Below are 19,899 nucleotides of genomic sequence, written 5' to 3'. Positions count from 1 at the left end.
TATAGATATAGATATAGATAGATATAGATATAGATATAGATATATCACATCATCTCTTCTTTTACCCATTCATCAGTCACTAGACATTTGGCTTTTTACATAGTTTGGTTATTGTTGAATATGTTGCTGTATCTATTAGGTGAATGTATCCCTTTGAATCAGTATTTTTGTATCCTTTGGGTTAATATGTAGTAGTACAGGGGCGCCTGGGTGGCACAGTGGTTAAGCGTCTGCCTTCGGCTCAGGGCGTGATCCCGGCGTTATGGGATCGAGCCCCACATCGGGCTCCTCCGCTAGGAGCCTGCTTCTTCCTCTCCCACTCCCCCTGCTTGTGTTCCCTCTCTCGCTGGCTGTCTCTATCTCTGTCAAATAAATAAATAAAATCTTTTAAAAAAATATGTAGTAGTACAATTGCTGGATCATGGAGTAGCTATATTTTTAGCTTTTTGAGGAACCTCAATACTGTTTTCCAGAGTGGTTGCACCAGTTTGCATTCCCACCAACAGCATTAGAGGGTTCCCCTTTCTCTGCATCCTCGCCAACACCTGTTGTTTCCTGTGTTGTTAATTTTAACCATTCTGACTGGTGTGAGGTGATATCTCATTGTAGTGATTTGTATTTTCCTGATGATGAGTGATGTTGAGCATCTTTTCATATGTCTGTTAGCCATCTGTACGTCTTTAGAAAAATGTCTATTCATGTCTTCTGCCCATTTTTAAACTAGAGTACTTGTTTTTTTGGTGTTCAGTTTTATAAGTTCTTTACGCATTTTGGATACTAACCCTTTATCAGATATGTCATTTGCAAGTATCTTCTCCCATTCCAAAAGTTGCCTTTTAGTTTTGTTGATAGTTTCCTTCACTGTGCAGAAACTTTCTTATCTCGATTAAGTCCCAATAGTTTATTTTTGCCTTTGTTTCCCTTGCCTCAGGAGACATATCTAGAAAGAAGTTGCTACAGCCAATGTCAAAGAAGTTGCTGCTTGTGTTCTCCTTCAGGATTTTGATAGTTTCCGGTCTCACATTTAGGTCTTTCATCCATTTTGAATTTATTTTTGTGTATGGTATTAGAAAGTGGTCTGGTTTCATTCTTTTGCATGTTGCTGTCCAGTTTTTCCAATACCATTTGTTGAAGAGACTGTCTTTTTCCCAATGGATATTCTTTCCTGCTTTGTTGAAAATTAGCTGACCAGTTGTGGGTTCATTGCTGGGCTTTCTATTCTGTTCCATTGATCTATATGTCTGTTTTTGTGCCAGTACCATACTGTCTTCATCATTACAGCTTTGAAATATAACTTGAAGTCCGGAATTGTGATGCCTCCAGATTTGCTTTTCTTTTTCAAGGTTGCTTTGGCTATCTAGGGTCTTTTGTGGTTCCATACAAATTTTAGGATTGTTTGTTCTAACTCTGTGAAAAATGCTGGTGGTATTTTGATAGGGATTGCATTGGATGTGTAGATTATTTTGGGAAGTATAAACATTTTAATAATATTTGTTCTTTAAACCCAAGAGCATGGGATGTTTTCTATTTCTTTGTGCCACCATCAACTTCTTTCATCAATGTTTTATAGTTTTCAGAATACAGATCTCTTACCTCTTTGATTAGGTTTAATCCTAGGTATCTTACCATTTTTGGTGCAACTGTAAATGGGATTGATTCCTTGATTTCTCTTTCTGCTGCATCATTATTGATGTATAGAAATACAACAGATTTCTGTACATTGATTTTGTATCCTGGACTTTACTGAATTCGTGTTTCAGGTCTAGCAATTTTTTGGTGGAGTCTTTTGGGTTTTCTGTACAGAGTATCATGTCATCTGCAAATAGTGGAAGTTTGGCTTCTTCCTTGCTGATTCAGATGTCTTTATTTCTTTTTGTTGCCTGATTGCTGAGGCTAGGACTTCCAGTACTATGTTAAATAACAGTGGTGAGAGTGGACATCCCTGTCTTTTTTCCTGAGCATAGAGGAAATCTCAGTTGTTCCCCATTGAGGCTGATATTAACTGTGGGTTTTTCATATATGGCCTTTATTATGTTGAGGTATGTTCCTTCTATCCCTACTTTGTTGAGGTTTTTTTTTTATCATGTTGTATTTTGTCAAATGATTTTTCTGTATCTATTGAGAGGATCATATGGTTCTTATCCTTTCTTTTATTAATGTGGTGTATCACATTGATTGATGTGTGAATATTGAACCCACCTTGCAGAGAAGCCATGCAAGTGTAAGGAATGTGGTAAAGCCTTCAGTTCTCTCCAGTTTTTTGAAAAACATGCTGGTACTCATATGGTTTGTGTCCAGTGTGACTACTAAGGAATGAATGACCCATGAAGACTTTTTCACATGCACTGTATTCACACGGTTTCTTAAAAAAAAAAAAAAGCCACAACAGAATACTAGTAAACTGATTCCAGCAATATATAAAATGACCTAAACATCATGACTACTTGGGATTCAAACCATGGAAGCAATGTTGGTTTTACATCTGAAAATGAATTCATGTAAGGAACCATTAATAGAATAAATGTCAAGAACTACAGAATCATCTCAATAAACACAAACAAGTATTTGACAATGTTCAACACACCTTCAAAGAAAAACAATGAACTGTGATAAACTACCTCAATAAGCTACGTCAGCATGAAATAGGTAATCAATGAAAAACCCAGACCTAACAAATGCTTGATGGTGAGAAAATAAAAGCTTTCTAAGATCAGAAAATAGACAAAAAAGTTTGCTCTCATCAGTTCATTTCAATGTGGTAATGGAGGTGTTACAAGGGCAAGTAGGCAGAATAAAACATGAAAGCATTCCAGGTTCCAGGGAACATAATGCATACCTTCCCAGGCTGACATATGGAATCACAGACTGTCGTGGCGCATTTGTGTGGACATACACAGACACCCAAATTCACCAGCCCCCAGAGATAATGGCCCAGAGACACCCAGCCCAAGCCCTCTGCGCTCCCCTGAAGCTATCTCTCCCTCCTTAGGACTAAGCACCAGCTGATACATTACATATCTTACTTGTATGTCTTGTTTCTTGTCTCCTAGAATGTCAACTTCCAGGGAACAAGGATATTTGCTCCCTATCATTCACTGCAGCACCTATTAGAGAGCCTGTTACACAGGAGATCGACCCTTATTGACTAACTGGCCTCACGGACACTCACACACACCAACCTCATCACAGGAACTTGGCTTGATCATAGCAGAGTGAATTGTTCTCATCTCCTTCCCATGGGACAGAGAGGTGTCGCCTGGCTCCCAAACAAACCCCCAAAGGAGGATCCATGTGCCCCTCCTGATGGCCAAGTGACTTCACACTTCCTTAGCAGAAACCATACAACAAGGCCATCTCTAAAAGAACGCAACTCGGAGCCTCAAGAGGTGAGTTGGGGCCCATGACAGCTGCAGCTACTGTGTGCCAGCCCCTCATGCTGCTATAATTGCATCCCAAAACACACCCCATGACATTACATGTCCTCATTTTGCTTTGCTTTTTTTTTTTAGATTTACTTATTTATTTGAGGGTGGGAGGGGCAGAGGGAGAGAGAGTGAATCTCAAACACACTCCCTGCTGAGCAGAGAGACCCACGCCAAGCATGATCCTATGACCCTGAGATCATGACCTGAGCAGAAACCAAGAGTCAGACGCTTAATCAACTAAGCCACTCAGGTGTCCCACATTTTGCTTTTCTATGGAGGATTCACTGAGGGGAGCACAGATTGGTATCTCCTCCCTCAGCTGCCATGTCCTCTGCTGAGGTCTCCTCAGTATGGTATCCATGTCCGCCTGAGGTCTCCCCTGTGCACAGACCTTGCTCCGGTCAGCCATGTGGGCCTATCCTCACCAAGGCTTTGATGGCTGTCCATCCTGGTTAACGTGGGGAGCATGGCAGCCTCAGGACCTTAGACCCCAGGTCTCACGGCCACAGAGAGATCACTTTGTAGACTCAGGAAAGCACTGAATGCTGTTGAAAGACCACGTCAAGATGTTCCACAACCCATTTCTGCCTCTTCCAAAAATCAGGTGGTGTGGCTTCTGACCGAGGAGGGCACCATCTCCTGCACCTGGGCACTTCCAGGAAGGGGGGAGTCCCCTGCGTTCCTGCCACTTTTTTTTAGCATTGGGCCCCATTGCATTCTGGGGGCCGTGTTTATTATTATTTTTAAAGATTTTATTTATTTATTTGACAGAGAAAGAGACAGCAAGAGAGGGAACACAAGCAGGGGGAGTGGGAGAGAGAGAAGCAGGCTCCCAGCAGAGCAGGGAGCCCGATGCGGGGCTTGATCCCAGGACCCTGGGATCGCGCCCTGAGCTGAAGGCAGACGCTTAACGACTGAGCTACCCAGGCGCCCCAGGGGCCATGTTTAAAAAGGGAAAGTCAGGGCTGCAGAGGGTCTGTCAGAGACCTCCATTTCCCACAGACCACCAGCCAGAACTCTGTAGGATGAGTCCTATTCCAGAAAAGGGTAAGCCCCAGCCTTGGGGGGTTGGTTCCAAACTCACTCTGGAGGGAGGCTCTGAGATGAGGGAACCTGGGTGTAGCACATGGGCGGCTGAAACCTCAAGGTGGCCTGTGTCACAGAACTCAGGGAGGTTTAGGGACAACAGGGCACCTGAAGTCCTCCTGGGACTAGAACAAAGCAGGGTTCTCTTTTTTGACATTACTGGTGGTTTTGAGACTATTGTGAAATTGTGCTTGTTGGTGCATAGCTGACGTTTACAGGGCAGCAGGGATTATTATACTTGAGGGGCCTGTGCCCCTTGACCTGCATTCTGGATTTTTCCACAGCTTCACTTCATGGTCACCTGGGGTTGCAACAGAGAACATTTCCAGAGTAGTACAGGTGTTGCATTAAACTTGGGGGTGCCTGGGTGGCTCAGTCAGGTAAGCATCCGACTCTTGATTTTGGCTCAGGTCATAATCTCAGGATTGTGAGATCCAGCCCCAGGTGGTGCTCTGCACCGAGCATGGAGTCTGCTTAAGAGTCTCTCTCTACCTCTACCTTCCCGCCCTTAAGTAAATATATATAACTAAATACATACATATATATATAAATAAACAACATATGACTTAAACTTGTTTCTTAGCAAGCTGGCACAGAGAAAGCAAGAGATGGGAAATTTAACATCTGGAAATGGCCTCAAGACCTGCTCTCAGAAGACATGATGCTGATAACCAAAGATTAGATTAGGATAAACCCAGGCAGCTCCCACCAGGATCTGTTAGATACACTTTTGTTTCAGAGAACAGTGTTCTCAAGATATGATCTGAGAATCCTGTTAAAGGTGGCACCAGGAGCCTTATCACTTTCTCACCAGTTATGTGTACCACATGAGGGTAGGTGTGGGCCTGTAGGGTGTTTTCTAACTTCAGGCTGGGTTCCAAGACAGGTCTATAGTGGCCTATGTCCCTCTTCCCCACTTCTTAGACTTCTTAGGACCCCACGCTGGAGGATGTATTGCACACACAGAAATCAAAGTTAGGGTTTTAACATTCTCCTAGCATGTGAAAACACTTTTACTATTTTCTATTAACTGTTTTTAGTAAACATACACAGTTTAAGATTAGTTATGTATTTTCGCAAATGTTTAATTATAACACTCTCAAGATAGAGAACACTCCAGGGGCGCCTGGGTGGCTCAGTCGTTAAGCGTCTGCCTTCGGCTCAGGGCGTGATCCTGGCATTCTGGGATCGAGCCCCACATCAGGCTCCTCTGCTGGGAGCCTGCTTCTTCCTCTCCCACTCCCCCTGCTTGTGTGCCCTCTCTTGCTGGCTGTCTCTCTCTGTGTCAAATAAATAAAATCTTAAAAAAAAAAAGGGAGAGAACACTCCATCATCCCAAAAGAACACAGTCAATAGTGGTATTAACAAAAAAATATGTTTACTATACAAATTAGACTTTATATGAACAAAATCTAGAAAAGAGGGGAGTAGCACTTCAGTAACCGTAACAATCTAAATTTGTGGATACTTGAGGGCTTGCAGCAAAATTTAAACCCATGCTGGATCTTTGATGTAGAACTCTGGAGACAAGTGTAGAAGCCTACTGCTCAGATCAAATGGAAGTCAAGCAGTTGGTGGTGGTTTTAAGATTATTCTTGATTGCTAGGGTAAAAAATGAGGAAAACAGGCTGGAAGCACATGTCTGTGAAGGTGTATGCTTCTACCTACCTCTGTACAGGTGGCTGGAAAATGTGCCTAATTCTATTTCACTTCTGTATTCCAAGTTTCATGTAAATTAGGCTTTGGTGAATTCTAACATGAAACCATAAATGCAACAGATTCTAGGAACAGTAGTTCACATTAATGACTCTGACATGAACAGCATCAAGGAGAGTCATCTCCAACTCTGGATTTATTGTTCTATCTCACACAGGCCTCTATTCTTAACGTAACTCTATACTCCAAGTCCCAGCCATAAGCAATGACAAACAGTAGAGGACAAAAGAAGAAAATAATAATTCACATGAGAATATGATGAACTTTGCATACTCACAACTATATGGCAACTATTTAGGAAAACAGAATAGGCTCTTCAGGCCAATGAGAAGGGAACTCTCTGTTAATACAGAAATAATGGCTAAAGCATATTGAGTACTTGCCCCACAGGAGGACACTAGGGAAAGGAAAATATGAAAGTGTTATTTTTCAACATTCCTTTCCTTACAGAATTTTAAACATAAAAATTAAACCTACTTGCATATTAGAAATATACTTAAATACCCATGGATCCAACAGACTTCAAAATAAGAATACAAAAATAATACTAAGGAAAAATTTACTTAGGAACTCTTGCTTAAAAAGTACCTACATAATTATCTCACTTCAATATCTGCTTGCAAAAGTAAGTAGAAGTCCATAGTACAGAGAATCACTTTAAGAATGAATACCTGATAAAGACCATATAGCATTTCTAACATTAATGTTGTGAATTTTCAGAAGTATTCTACATGAATTCACGTTCACAAAGTTTACCCATATTACTTGAGTATGATTTCTTTCCCATATACTTTTCACACTACCTTGAAAATATCTGTAAAATTTATAAAGTTGTTATTTTTTAGCTCTATAGTATGAATCCAGTGAATAATCTAACATGGTTTTTCAGTGATGTGGGGCAAGTGAAGATTTCCTATATTGTTTACCACCAATGGGATTCTTTCCACGGACTTTTTTGGTAAGTTCTGAAGGAAACAGGAAAACTGAAGGCTTTCCTACATTCTGTACATTTCTACAATTTCTCTCCAGCGTGCATTCTTACATTCCCATGTAACAAATGACAGCCTTCTTACATTCCTTATTTTCACAGACTTTCTCTCACATATGCGTTCTTTCATGATTTCGTAAAGAATTAATAAGACTGAAGGCTTTACAACAAGTTTTACATTGATAAGGTTTCTCTCCAGTGTGAGTTCTTTCATGTGTTCGTAATGAACTGGGAGAAATAAATGCTTTCTTACATTTCTTACATTTATAAGGTCCATCTCCAGTGTGGATTACCATGTGTGATCGAACACCTGAGCGAAAAATGAAGCCTTTCCCACATTCCTTACATTCATAAGGTTTTTCTCCAGTGTGAGTTCTTTCATGTTTTTGAACATAATAGTGACTGCTGAAGGCCTTACCACATAGTTTACATTCATAGCGTTTATCATCAGTATGAGATCTTTCATGTTTGCGTAAGTTACTTGAATATCTGAAGACCTTACCACATTTTATACATTCATAGGGTTTTTCCGCATTATGTGTCTTTTCATGTATTCGAAAGGACTGGGGACAACTGAAAGCTTTTCCACATTGCTTACATTCATATGGTTTGACTCCTGTGTGAGTTCTTTCATGAATTCGAAAGTAATTGGGACAACTGAAAGCTTTCCCACATTCCTTACACTTATAAGGTTTCTCCCCAGTATGAGTTCTTTCATGATTTCGAAGGGAACTGGGATAACGGAAAGCTTTACCACATTCCTTACATTCATGAGGCTTCCTTGCAGTATGAATTCTTCTATGTTTTCCAAAGGACCTGGGAGAACTGAAAGCTTTACCACATTCCTTACATTCATAGGGCTTTACTCCACTGTGTGTCATTTCATGACTACGACAGTTTTTGGGACACCTGAAGGCTTTCCCACACTCCTTACATTTATAAAGTCCATCTCCGTTTTGCTTGATCACATATCTTCGAAATTTGGTAAGAGAATGCAAGGCTTTCCCACCTTCCTTACATTCATAGGGTTTCTCCCCATTATGACTTCTCTCATGTTTATGTAAATTACTTGAATAACTGAAGGTTTTACCACATTTTGTACATTCCTTTGGCTTTTTTGCACTGTGTATCCTTTCATGTATTCGAAAGGACCTGAGACAACTGAAGGCTTTACCACATTGCTTACATTCACTAGGTTTCTCTCCAATATGAGTCCGTTCATGTTTACGTAAGTTACTTGAATAACTAAAGGTTTTACCACATTTTGTACACTTGTAGGGCTTTTCCCCACTGTGTGCCCTTTCATGAATTTGAAAGTAATTGCGACAAATGAAAGCTTTCCCACAGTGTTTACATTCATAGGGCCTCTGTCCAGTGTGTGTCCTTTCATGCATTCGAATGGATTGGCGATGCTTGAAGGATTTCCCACATTCCTTACATTTATAAGGCTTCTCTTCATATTCCTGATACTCATATGGTTTGTGTCCAGTGTGAGATCTCATGTGCTTGTTAAAGGATGAATGATACATAAACACTTGTCCACACAAAGTGCATTTACGTAGTTTTATTCCAGTAGGACTTTTCTTCTTCCGATTATGATATGGAATCTGGCTGAAGATTTCTTCATACTGACTATATTCTTTACTTTTACAGAGTCTTTCTACCATTTGACTGCTGTAAAAAATGAGAACCACATCATTAATAGCTTTGTTATTAATGATCTTATATTTATTAATTATGACAGTGACTTTTTTACCATCTTCAAGGAAAATGTAGGTTTTCTGCACATTTTGATTGTTTGAAAGTGAACATACTGAGAGCTTAGCAACAGGGTTCCATCTTAGCTATTAACAAAACAGTAATATTCATAATTTCTATGTGTGGTTTCTAGGTGTACCATTTTTCAGAAAGTGTACATCTCAGTCACATGTGAGAAAAAACTTTTGATGAAAATATCCTAAAGATCAATGAATTTAAAGCTGACCTGATTTATTTGCTTGGTTTTGAAATTTCATGACATCTCTAGATTCTCTAATGAAACCTTGTTTTCTCATGCAAATGCTACTCACCTTAGATTTGTCCCATGATCTTCATCCTGATCTTCCCTATCATGGATTTCCCATTTTTCTTCTGAAATACACTCTAGGAAAAAGCAGTATAAATTATAAAAATTTATAGAAAAATCGTTAGGATTCTAGATCCATGATGAGTTGTGACCATGGCAGGTTTATTAATGAAAATATTCTCTTTCCATTTTTTTCCCTTAAAATAGCACTGATAAGCAAGTGACACTGGATCTCTAATTGATTTAGCAAGTAAGAATGTCGTCATCCCTACCTATCGAGGCCAGGTTCCTGAAGGTTTCCTGCATCACGTCTCTGTAGAGTTTCTTCTGGGATGGATCCAGGAGAGCCCACTCCTCCATGGTGAACTTCACAGTCACATCCTCAAAGGCCACTGAGTCCTAAATAATCCCATATATGTATATTGGATGGGTGAGATGGACCACTGAAAACCTATAGTCAATTTATAAGTGTTCACATATGACTTCCAGAGCCTAAGTGACCTGGGGGGGACAAAGGTATTTCTTTCCTTCCCGTTCCAAAGGTGGGGCATTGTGAGGATGATAGGGTATTCTCACTCCTGACACCAAATACGTGGTATTTGTTCCAAAGCTACTTCTCCAATTCTATATCACCAAATAGGTGTCCAACAGTTCAGTTCTATCATAAACTACCCAAAATTTAAGGCAGATTCATAGTTTAAGAAGTCAATCCCATACACTGCCACTATTTGTGATACCAGCTACAAATGGGGAGACAAGTTTACTATTTCGACTACAAATTCACAGATTCCCTCCACACTCTGTCTTGTTTATTAATTTACTGAAATGATTTTGAGAAACTTTGCAAAATGCTTTATTTACCATTACCAGTTTACTGTAAAGCATACAACTCAGGAACAGAGAAAAGTTGCAATGCATAGGACAAGTTAAAGCAGTGGTATGGGTGAGGAGAATGGAGAAGGGGGTGTGCAGAGCTCCCACCTCCCTATGAACACACCAACGTCCCAACACCTGGATAGATTCACCAATGCACCAACTGTCAGAATCCTGTCTTTAAGAATTTTGATGGAGGTTTCATTATGTGGACGTAATTTATTAAATCACTGGCCACTGATGATCAATCTCCAGGCCCTGTCCTATACCCAGAAGCTGGGAGCTGCAGCTCAATGTTCTAAACTTTAATCAAAGCTTGCTATTTCAGGGGTGCCTGGGTGGCTCAGTCAGTTAATCGTCTGCCTTCAGCTCAGGTCATGATCCCGGGGTCCTGGGATCAAGCCCCACTTGGGTTCCCTGCTCAGTGGGGAGTCTACTTCTCCTTCTCCCTCTGCCCCTCCCCCTGCTCCTTCTCTCTCTCTCAAATAAATAAATTAATTAATCTTTAAAAAAAAAAGGCTGCTATTTCAGCTATCCAAAACCCCAGCATAAAAGCTACCTAGTAAGTGGCCAAGAGTTGCCTCATTAAACAATACATACTCTTTCACCATTAACACTCAAGTAATCTCAAGGGATTCAAGAGGATTTTGCTAGGAACTGAGGACACTTACCATATATCTTTCTCATTATATCACAGTAGGTCAAGCCCAGGGATAAGGGGTCACTAAAAGATTGAGAGCAAATCACTGAGGTAAGAGAATACTTCCCCACTGACCATATGTACCTCTACATCAACTGGGATCTTGTTTAATATAAGTGCACTATTCTGAAAAAACTACGTGCTTTTTGGTAACCTCAGAACAAAGGCAAGAATGTCCCCTCTCACTACACTTAGATGGCACTGTACTAGAATTCTTAGCTAATACATTCAGACAAGGGGAATAAAAGGTAAATAACAAAAAATGAAAGGTATACATTTGGGGAAGCAAGAAATAAAACTGTCTCTGTATCATGACAAGATTGTCAATTGAAAAAATGTCAAAAAATCCCAAATAACAAAGAAAAATCCCATGAACCAAGAGCTCACGATCTCTGGGTCCTGGGATCAAGCACTGCATGAGGACCCCTGCTCAGCAGAAGTCTGCTTCTCCCTTTCCCTCTGCCCCTCCCCCCACTTGCGCTCTCTCACATGCGCATGCTCTCAAATAAATAAAATCTTTAAAAAAAAAAGTTACTATTGGGGTGCCTGGCTGGGTCAGTAGAGTGCGCAACACTTGATTTTTAGGGTCGTGAGTTTAAGCCCCATATGGGGCATGGGGCCTACTTTAAAAAATTAAAAATAAGTATGTAAAAAGCTGGGGCACCTGGGTGGCTCAGTTGGTTAAATGTCTGCCTTTGGCTCAGGTCATGATCCCAGAGTCCTGGGATCAAGCCCCGCATCAGGGAGCCTGCTCAGGGAGCCTGCTTCTCCCTCTCCCTCTGTCTGCCGTTCCCCCTGCTTGTATATGCGTGCTCTCTCTCTGTCAAATGGATGAATAAAATCTTTAAAAATATATGTAAAGTTAATATAGAAGGGGCAATTGCTTTGACAAAGAACCAAAGGTAACTCAATGGAAACAGTCTTTTCAACAAATAATGTCAAAAAACCTGGATATCCACATGCAAAAAATTTTTTTTAAATCTACAGACTTTACACCTCTCACAAAAATTAACTCAAATTTGATCATAGATCTTAGTGTAGATTGTATAATTTCAACACTCCTAAAAGATAAAATAAGAGAAAATCCTGGTGATGTGGTGTTTGGTGATTAATTTTTTTAAAAAAAAACAACAGAAGTTTTCATTAAAATGAAAAACTACTCAGTGAAACAGAAGTTAACAGAATGAAAACAAGCCTTAGTCTGGCAGAAAATCTTTCAAAATCACTCATCTGATAAAGGACTGGTATCAAACACAAGCAAAATATTCTTGAAATGCAACAAAAAGAAACAATCCAAACAAAGATGGGAAAATATCTGAACACATACCTCATCAGTGATATACAGACAGTAAATAAGCACATGAAAACAATTTCAAAATCATATCTCATCAGGAAATTGCACATAATAAAAAACAATGAGATATCACCAGTTGCTTATTATAATGGCTAAACATCATGAGAACATCAAACCTTCACTGCTGATGGACACAGAAAATGGTATACCTATTTTGGAAGAAAGGCAGTTTCTTAACACTAAGGCTACATTTACCATACCATGCAGCAATTATGTGTTTCAAATGTACATAAATGAGTTTAAAACCTATGTTCATAAAAATCCTACATTTGAATGTTTATAGGAGCTTTATGCACACTTGTCATGACTTACATGGAACCAAGATAATTTCAATAGGTGAACTGATAAAAAAAAATCACTGGATGAAATATTCTACAGTTATGAAAGAAATGAGGTTATCAAGCAAAAAAGATATTAAGACATTTTCAAATCATATTTTAAGTGAAAGAAGACAGTATGACAAGGCTACACACTATGATTCTAAGCATATGGCATTTCAGAAAAGAGAAAATTAAAAAGTACCAAAAGATCTTTGGTTACCAGGGCTTTGGGGTGGGAGGGAGGGGTGAAGAACTAGGTAGAGAACAGGAGACTTTCAGGAGAGTGAAAGTATTCTATAGGATACAAAAATGATGGCAACACATCATTTCATATTAGCTGAAGACCTGAGATAATATAACACAGTCAACCTTACAGACTTTCATGCATCAAAGTTGGTTCAACAAATGTAACAAATGTATTACAACAATACAAGATATAAAATATAGGACAAACTGTGTCCAGGCAGAGGGGTTATGTGGGAAGTCTCTGTACTTTCTAAGTTTCCAGTAAACCTAACTGCTCTTAAAAATAAAAATAAAAAATAAAAGTCTACTAGGAGGGGCGCCTGGGTGGCTCAGTCGTTAAGTGTCTGCCTTCGGCTCAGGGAGTGATCCCGGAGTCCTGGGATCGAGCCCCGCATCAGGATCCTCTGCTGGGAGCCTGCTTCTCCCTCTTACACTCCCCCTGCTTGTGTTCCCTCTCTCGTTGGCTATCTCTCTCTGTCAAATAAATAAATAAAATCTTAAAAAAAAAAAGTCTACTAGGAAAAAAAGACAGACACATTAATATTCACACCTGATAACTGATCCATAGCATAGACCATTGTTCATTCAATGTATTTTAACTTATTTCAGTAGCCCATTACGGTGCTTTACGTAGTCTGCACCGAGACTTGGAAGAGAAGAGAAACTTCCATTGAATGCTGTGTTAGAGTGCCCAGCAAAGTATATTTTGAGAAGTGAAATGAGTGTCTTTGTTACTATCATTGACATCTGGACTCAGTCATCGATTATATGTGTCCTGGCAAGGCCTTGTATTCTGGCCTTAGTATATATACAGAGAAATGTTACTTTGATTTATATTGGGGGTAATAGAGGCATAGGATTCCTAGAGTTCTTTCACCCCAGTGGGGCAACTCAGAGAATCACTCAAGACTAGTAAACAGGTGAAGATGGTGTCAATTGTCGCCTAATGCTAAGATGACTGATTGATGTACGGTAAGTTGTGATGACCCTGTGGTCTGATCCCAATTCAGACATAAGAAGCAGCACTTCTGCCTAAACTCCATTATGTACGAATGTGGTGATGTCATACCTAAAGCCTATGAACTCCCATTGCTTTTCACTCAGGTACTCCTATGGAGCTCCCCAGGGAGCCCAGGGGTCGGGAAAGGGGGGACTTCCTCCAGTACCATGACATCTTGCAAGAGCCTGAGGAGAGGGTGGGCCATGCCTTCCTGTATGTGGCTATCCCAAAGGTCCAAGGTTTGCCCCATGTCTCAAGCTGGCCAAAGAGCAGCCTTTTTCAAGGTCATCATGAGTAACTCCAAGAGGCATGAAAGGAGGTCAACAAAGCATCCAAGTGAAGAAGTCTGTGGGCACTACTAGTCCCAGTTCAATGGCAGTTTCAAGAATCTCCAGCCTTTTGAGGTATGGGTACCCATTTGTAACTAACAGCATAAATGGGCTCAAGTAAAATTTGTAAACAAGAAGTATGTTACCTCTGGAACATAGTAGATGTCGTGGGTGCTGATAGGGAGAACAGCTATTTCCTCGTGATATTAGAGAGGGAGTGGGTGTCAGATTACCAAACAATTTCCAGTAAAATAACAAGGTTGACCAGGCCTCACATTTTATGCATGACAATGCCCCATCCACATTTTGCTAGCTCCTTTTCTCAATGTTTGCTTCTCTAGCATGTCCTCAGAGGAGGAGATTATTAATGTAATGTGACACCTGTGTTCTTGGAGAAACCAGGATGCAGTTCAGATCTTTGCCTTCAGTGACCATGTGGGAGGGCAAAACTGTAGAAGATCCATGAGGATAACCTAGGAAAGGTGTGTCGTGTCCCTTCAAGATGAAGGCCACTGCAGCTGTGAGGCTGTTGAGATAAGCAGTGAACGGAACAGACCCCACCCAATCTGTGACAGCAGGGTATTTACCCAGTTGTTGATTGGCTGAATCAATAATTTCCATAAAGTTGGGGACTGGGTATAGAAGTCCACTGAGTGTGACCACAATTATAGTTACACAGTTGCGGCAATCCACTGGGAGGTGTCATTCATTCGTTCCAGGTAAGAATAAGTCAAATTTGGCGGCTCGAAGGAGAAGCACTGGGAATAATCAATCCTTCACTAAACAGATTTTGTATATGGTTTCAACCCTTCAAGGGCCTATGCAATTTACATTGGGCCATACGAACTACTCTACTTAGAGGGTACAGTCCAAGAGGTCTCATTTTGTGAAGACAATTTGTAAGTGGCAAGGGCCATATTTAATTTTAATTTATGAAACATTGGTTCAGAGCTTCCTAGATCACTCTGGGTTAACTTAGGACAACCAGCGCTGACCATAGTTCTGAGAGTCAAGAAGAAACAGCTGTGCTGTTTGTCCCCTATGTCCTATTCAGTGACCTCCATGAGACCAACAAGGGTATGCTGCTTAAATGTAGTGGGATCCCAGGTATAACTATAATTTGAGACCTAGTACTGATTGTTTAATGTTTTCTGAGTTAGTGAATTACATCAGATAGCAAAGTTAATCCAGAACATAAGTTGTAGAGGCTAAAAAGCCGAGCAGTGCATTCTTACCTGTTTTGTTGTATAAATTCTTCTTGTACATTTTGGATTTCCAATTCAGTTAAATTGTGTTCCTTTGTTTCAGTATTTTATCCATCAGTCCCATCCTTGAGTATCCCTCTTTTCTTTGTCCCTGGACATACTTTGGTAGGGGGTGCCTCTCTACCCTGGTATTTATAAATGGTTACCTCCTGAGAGTCTCTAATCAGTGCCATTGGGGTTAGGAGCCTTCCCCATGATAACTGGTTGCTTTAATGGATTTAAGGACGAGGAGCTTAAGTCAGCTTTGAACTAATCCCTTTGCTGTGCCACAGGGAGCCATCGATGTTGTCCCCGCAAATCCACAGAGTCAGGATACTTCTTGCAGAAGAGGCAGGGGCAGGAGCAGCAGAGGTACTCAAAGGTCCCATTCAACTATCTGGTGTTCTGAGTGTGGACTCAGCCCACCACTTATTGGCTGCCTTTCACTGTTTCTTTCTTCTTTCTCTTTTCAAATGTCTGCTCTCCCAGGAGTGACCTTTGAATGAGGCCACCTGTTTCCACAGGGTGAACAGGGGCCAACCCAGCCTCTGTCACAGCTTCATTCTAACACAGGGAGAGAAACCAGCAAAGACATCGAAGCAGGACCACCTTAAGGAGGGCCCCAATCCAACAGTCCTTCTCTCAAAAGCCTAGAAATTCTCACAACTGCCAACTTTGGTTTGCTCAATCTAAAATTGAGGTTTGCTGGGTCACCAGTGCAACACAGGGCAGCACAGGGCACAGCACTAACTCCCTAGCATCCAGTAGTCCATGCCACCATCAGGCAGCAGAGCAGGTGAGCAACTTAAAGCAAGAGAAAACAGATCCATGGAATGGTGATCACATGTGTACATGCTGCTCATGGCATCAACTCTTACAGCCAGCTGCTGAGAAGTGGTTGAGAAGTTAAGGGGAATGGTTATGTAGCCCCTAACAACACACACAGACACCCAGACAGTAGCAAAAGGCTTAAGAGTCACATAACAGAGGTCTCAGGGCAAGGCTGCCTCTCAGGCAGCTCTGAAATGGCTTCAAAAGAATGAAGAAGAGCCTGGCCAGGTAAGGAGTTCACTGGGGTTGGGGAGTGGGGCAAGGGCAAGAGTTCTGCACACAGGCAGGGGATTTTCTGGTTGGAATCTCCTGCCTGTTCTAGAGGAGAGACCACCCAGGCTTTCTCATTGGCTTACCTAGCTGGGAGCACAAGAGGTGGGGGCGGGGGCAGAAGGGGGAGGTGAGGCTTAAGCCGTCAGCACTCAAACACCCAAAAATACAAAGCCTGACTGCCCATTACAAGGACAAACATCAGTAAGAATATGTAATTGCAATTGCTTTTTGGATATAGGAGGCTCAAGAAATTATCAAAACTGTGTATTTGGGGGTGGCTGGGCTTAACAGTGTTGGAAAGAATTAGGTTATGTTCATGGTGATTTTCTTAAGTTACACTCCCTATCTTACAAATATATTTAAAAATATATATAAATTTGGGGTGCCTGGGTGGTTCAGTCAGTTAAGTGTCTGACTCTTGGTTTTGGCTCAGGTGGTGACCTCAGGGTCCTGGGATCCAGCCCCACATCAGGCTCTGTACTCAGCGTGGAGTTGGCTTGTCCCTCTCCCTCTGCTCCTTCCCTCTCTGGAATAAATAAAATCTTTAAATATATATATAAATTTATGTATATTATAGTATTTAACACTCTTGATTTCATTTTAACTTTGTACACAGGAAACCATTTTAAGATACAATTGCTTTAAGCACTAAAGGTTACAAAAGTGTAAACCATTTGTATGGTTTATGAAATTTTTCAAATGTCTAACTAGCAGGACATGGGGCATCACAGTTTGTCCTTCCCTCATATCACATTCAGGGTATTTTCCAGGAATAAGTAGCATATTACTTACATTAGGGGTTTGAGTTTAGCTCCTTACATACACTGGATTTTCAAATATTTATATAGGCTTTGGGCAATTTTCCTCACATCAATTAAAATAGGAATTCAATTGCTTTAGCCTGTTGAATGTCAGCATTCTCTAGGAGCATGGACATATGCTAACTGATCCAAAAATGAAAAATGACCTTAAGAAAACTTAAATTGAGTGGCTCTCACGTCTTGAGGTTCTCCTGCCTAAAGAGAACACAAATTTTACTTAGTTCCACAATTTTCTTGCTTTCCTCCCATTGTATCTCTCAGTCAACTCACAATTTCAGAGCCCAAGTGCTGAAAGAAACTAGAGCCAAAGGGCTGGACTATTCAATCCGGAAACGAACCCAAAGTAAAGAAATACTAAAATCATCACATATGAGCAGCCTGCCTCCCATAGGACAGAAGGAAAGCCACATTCAAGAAGTTCCACATTCTAGGGGCACCTGGTTGGCTCAGTGGGTAGAGCATGTAACTCCTGATCTTGGGAGTCGTGAACTCAAGCCCCACCTTGGGCGTAGAGCTTACTTGAAAAAAAAAAATTCAAATTCTAGACTCTCCTGATGGAGACAGAAGCCCCGGAGTGGGTCAATACGTGGAAAGAACGATAGGGACACCTGAGCAGCCACAGGAATGAATTCTGGGAGCTCCACACACCTGCAGGGGAAGCTATTAGGGAAGAAAAACTGGGCATCACTTACTTCCCTTTGAAGGCTCAAGGGGGCCAGAACTTAGAGACACCGTCCTGAGGCCTCTGCCTGCCACTGACATTGCTTTGCACCACCAGTGATATTTTAAATGACATAAACCCAATGTTTGAACAATCCAGCCAAAGGACTTCCCATAGGATGTCTGTGCCCAGGAAAAATCCTGGGAGAAGGGGCACAAGGATTTCATACAACGTTGTTCCAGGTGGTTATTCGCTACTTTTCTCTTCCATAAAATATCCAAGAACAAAAACTAAACCCATTTAAAAGCGCCATCCCCATTTAAAAGTGCCATCCACTGACAGCGGGGAAAAAAGTGATAAATAATTGAAATATTGGGGCTGTTTGAAATGCACCATGAAGGACGAATAGTTCCTAGTGACGCTGTGAACTGGAGATGGGAAGTGGGCCAGGAGGCATCTGGAAATTTACGCAACGACTGCCAGTCCTGGGGAGAGCTGGGCACGGGGTGGAGGGTGGCGAGGGTGCCGCTACCGGACCGTGGATTTCACTCTACTTCCCACAATTTTGGAAAACTCAGGAGAAAATGGGTCCCCTCCGAAGAGAAAGGAGGCGCTGGAGACCCCACAGACCATAGTACCTCCCGCGCACGAACTCCAGAGAGCCAGTCACGATCGTCCCCTGTCACCGGGGGTCACGGCACAATCTGGGGAGACGCGGAGCTGAGGGCGCAGAGCTGTCCACAGACTCGCGGGCCGAAGTTGCCGTGCGCAGGGACGGGACAGAACGCCGGGGTCCCGGCTGCCGGCCCAGCCCCCACGCCGCACGCCGGAGGGGACTGAGGTCCGAGCGGCGCCACCGATGGACTCGAGTCACAGACTTCAGAGTTGTCGGCGGGGAGGCCTGCTCGCGCCACCGCCGTCTCCGGCCGGTTCCAACCAGCACTCCGACCCCCTCTCTGGAAGCCCGGGCCTGCACACTCACCATTTCTAGCCTTCCTGGGTCTCCCGGCGTTCTACCTACGATTTCGGGGAAGGTACAAGTCTAAGCAAGACAGAATCCCGGCACAGCGACGTGGAAGTTTTAAGCCCAGGGAACCCGCGATCCCAACAATGGCGTGAGCCAGAAGCCTCCTGCGGAGTGCCTGCTGAGCGTCGCCCCACCCACCTGCCCTGACGTCTCCCCTGATTGGACAGGTTGCGAGGCCCGCCCCCTCCTCCTCGGGAGTGACAGCTGGCCGGAGGTGCGGTGTCTGTGGAACACCGGCTGAAGCTCTTTCTCTCGAGGGATTTTTACATTGGAGGGTAATGCTGAGGGGCCACTCGTGGAAGTGTGACCCTTCTTTATAAAATACAGACCCTTAAGAGTCACCTGGCTCCATTTTGATCTTTGACTATTAACAACGTTGGGTCTTCCACCCAACGCTTCCCCATCCTTACTTACTTCACAGGTTAAAAATCTGTTGCCTTCCAAGCACTTGGCTGTAGTGGAAAGCTGGAACCCCAGTGCCAGCTGGGTGCCCGGACTCTTTTCTAAGACCAACCCCAAGTTGTAAAATGTATTGACTAAATTCTCAAGTACACGTTTTACGCTGAAAGGAAATTTATTTTAGATTATTGTTTGAACGTATCCTTAGAGAACCCTGCTAGATAAAAGATTATAAAGTCTGTAAGGTAATTTGATTACTGTTTGGACTGACTTAACAAGAAACAAGAAAAGGTTATGTAAATATGGGATGTTCTTGGAAAGTATTAATATGCCTAAGATTGGAGTGCAAAACTCTTAATACATTTATCCACTTATTTGAACAACTTTGGGGGACAGCATTCTTTTTTTAAATCATGTTACTTTATGTTATTTTTCATCATGATAAATGTGCTCTTTTATCCCCATCCCCTATTTCCCCCATGCCCCCACCCATCTCCCCTCTGGTAACCATCAATTTGTTCTTAATACTGAAGAGTCTGTT

General features: G+C 41.9%; 1 protein-coding gene across 1 annotated transcript; it reads right to left on the bottom strand.

Moving 5' to 3' along the window:
- Positions 1 to 6,350: 6,350 nt before the first annotated feature.
- Positions 6,351 to 19,183, bottom strand: LOC103682161 (zinc finger protein 709-like). Its single transcript, XM_040629276.1, has 4 exons — positions 18,915 to 19,183; positions 9,553 to 9,679; positions 9,285 to 9,357; positions 6,351 to 8,889 (listed from the first exon to the last, which is right to left on the bottom strand). Exons 1-4 carry the CDS (start codon positions 18,915 to 18,917, stop codon positions 7,326 to 7,328), a joined length of 1,767 nt encoding a protein of 588 aa, XP_040485210.1. The 5' UTR covers positions 18,918 to 19,183; the 3' UTR covers positions 6,351 to 7,325.
- Between the last annotated feature and the right edge of the window lie 716 nt (positions 19,184 to 19,899).

Source organism: Ursus maritimus, unplaced genomic scaffold (assembly GCF_017311325.1).
Source record: "Ursus maritimus isolate PB19 unplaced genomic scaffold, ASM1731132v1 scaffold_14, whole genome shotgun sequence".
NCBI lineage: Eukaryota > Metazoa > Chordata > Mammalia > Carnivora > Ursidae > Ursus > Ursus maritimus.
The sequence above is the reverse complement of the archived record's forward strand: the minus strand, read 5'-3'. Positions and strand labels throughout refer to the sequence as shown.

Bases quoted from the DNA above. Each gene is read 5' to 3' on its own strand.
- LOC103682161 (XM_040629276.1), bottom strand. The intron at 9,358-9,552 runs GTAGGGATGACG...GCTTTTTCCTAG, and splicing joins CAGGAACCTGGCCTCGATAG to AGTGTATTTCAGAAGAAAAA. The intron at 8,890-9,284 runs GTGAGTAGCATT...CATTTTTTACAG, and splicing joins GATCATGGGACAAATCTAAG to CAGTCAAATGGTAGAAAGAC.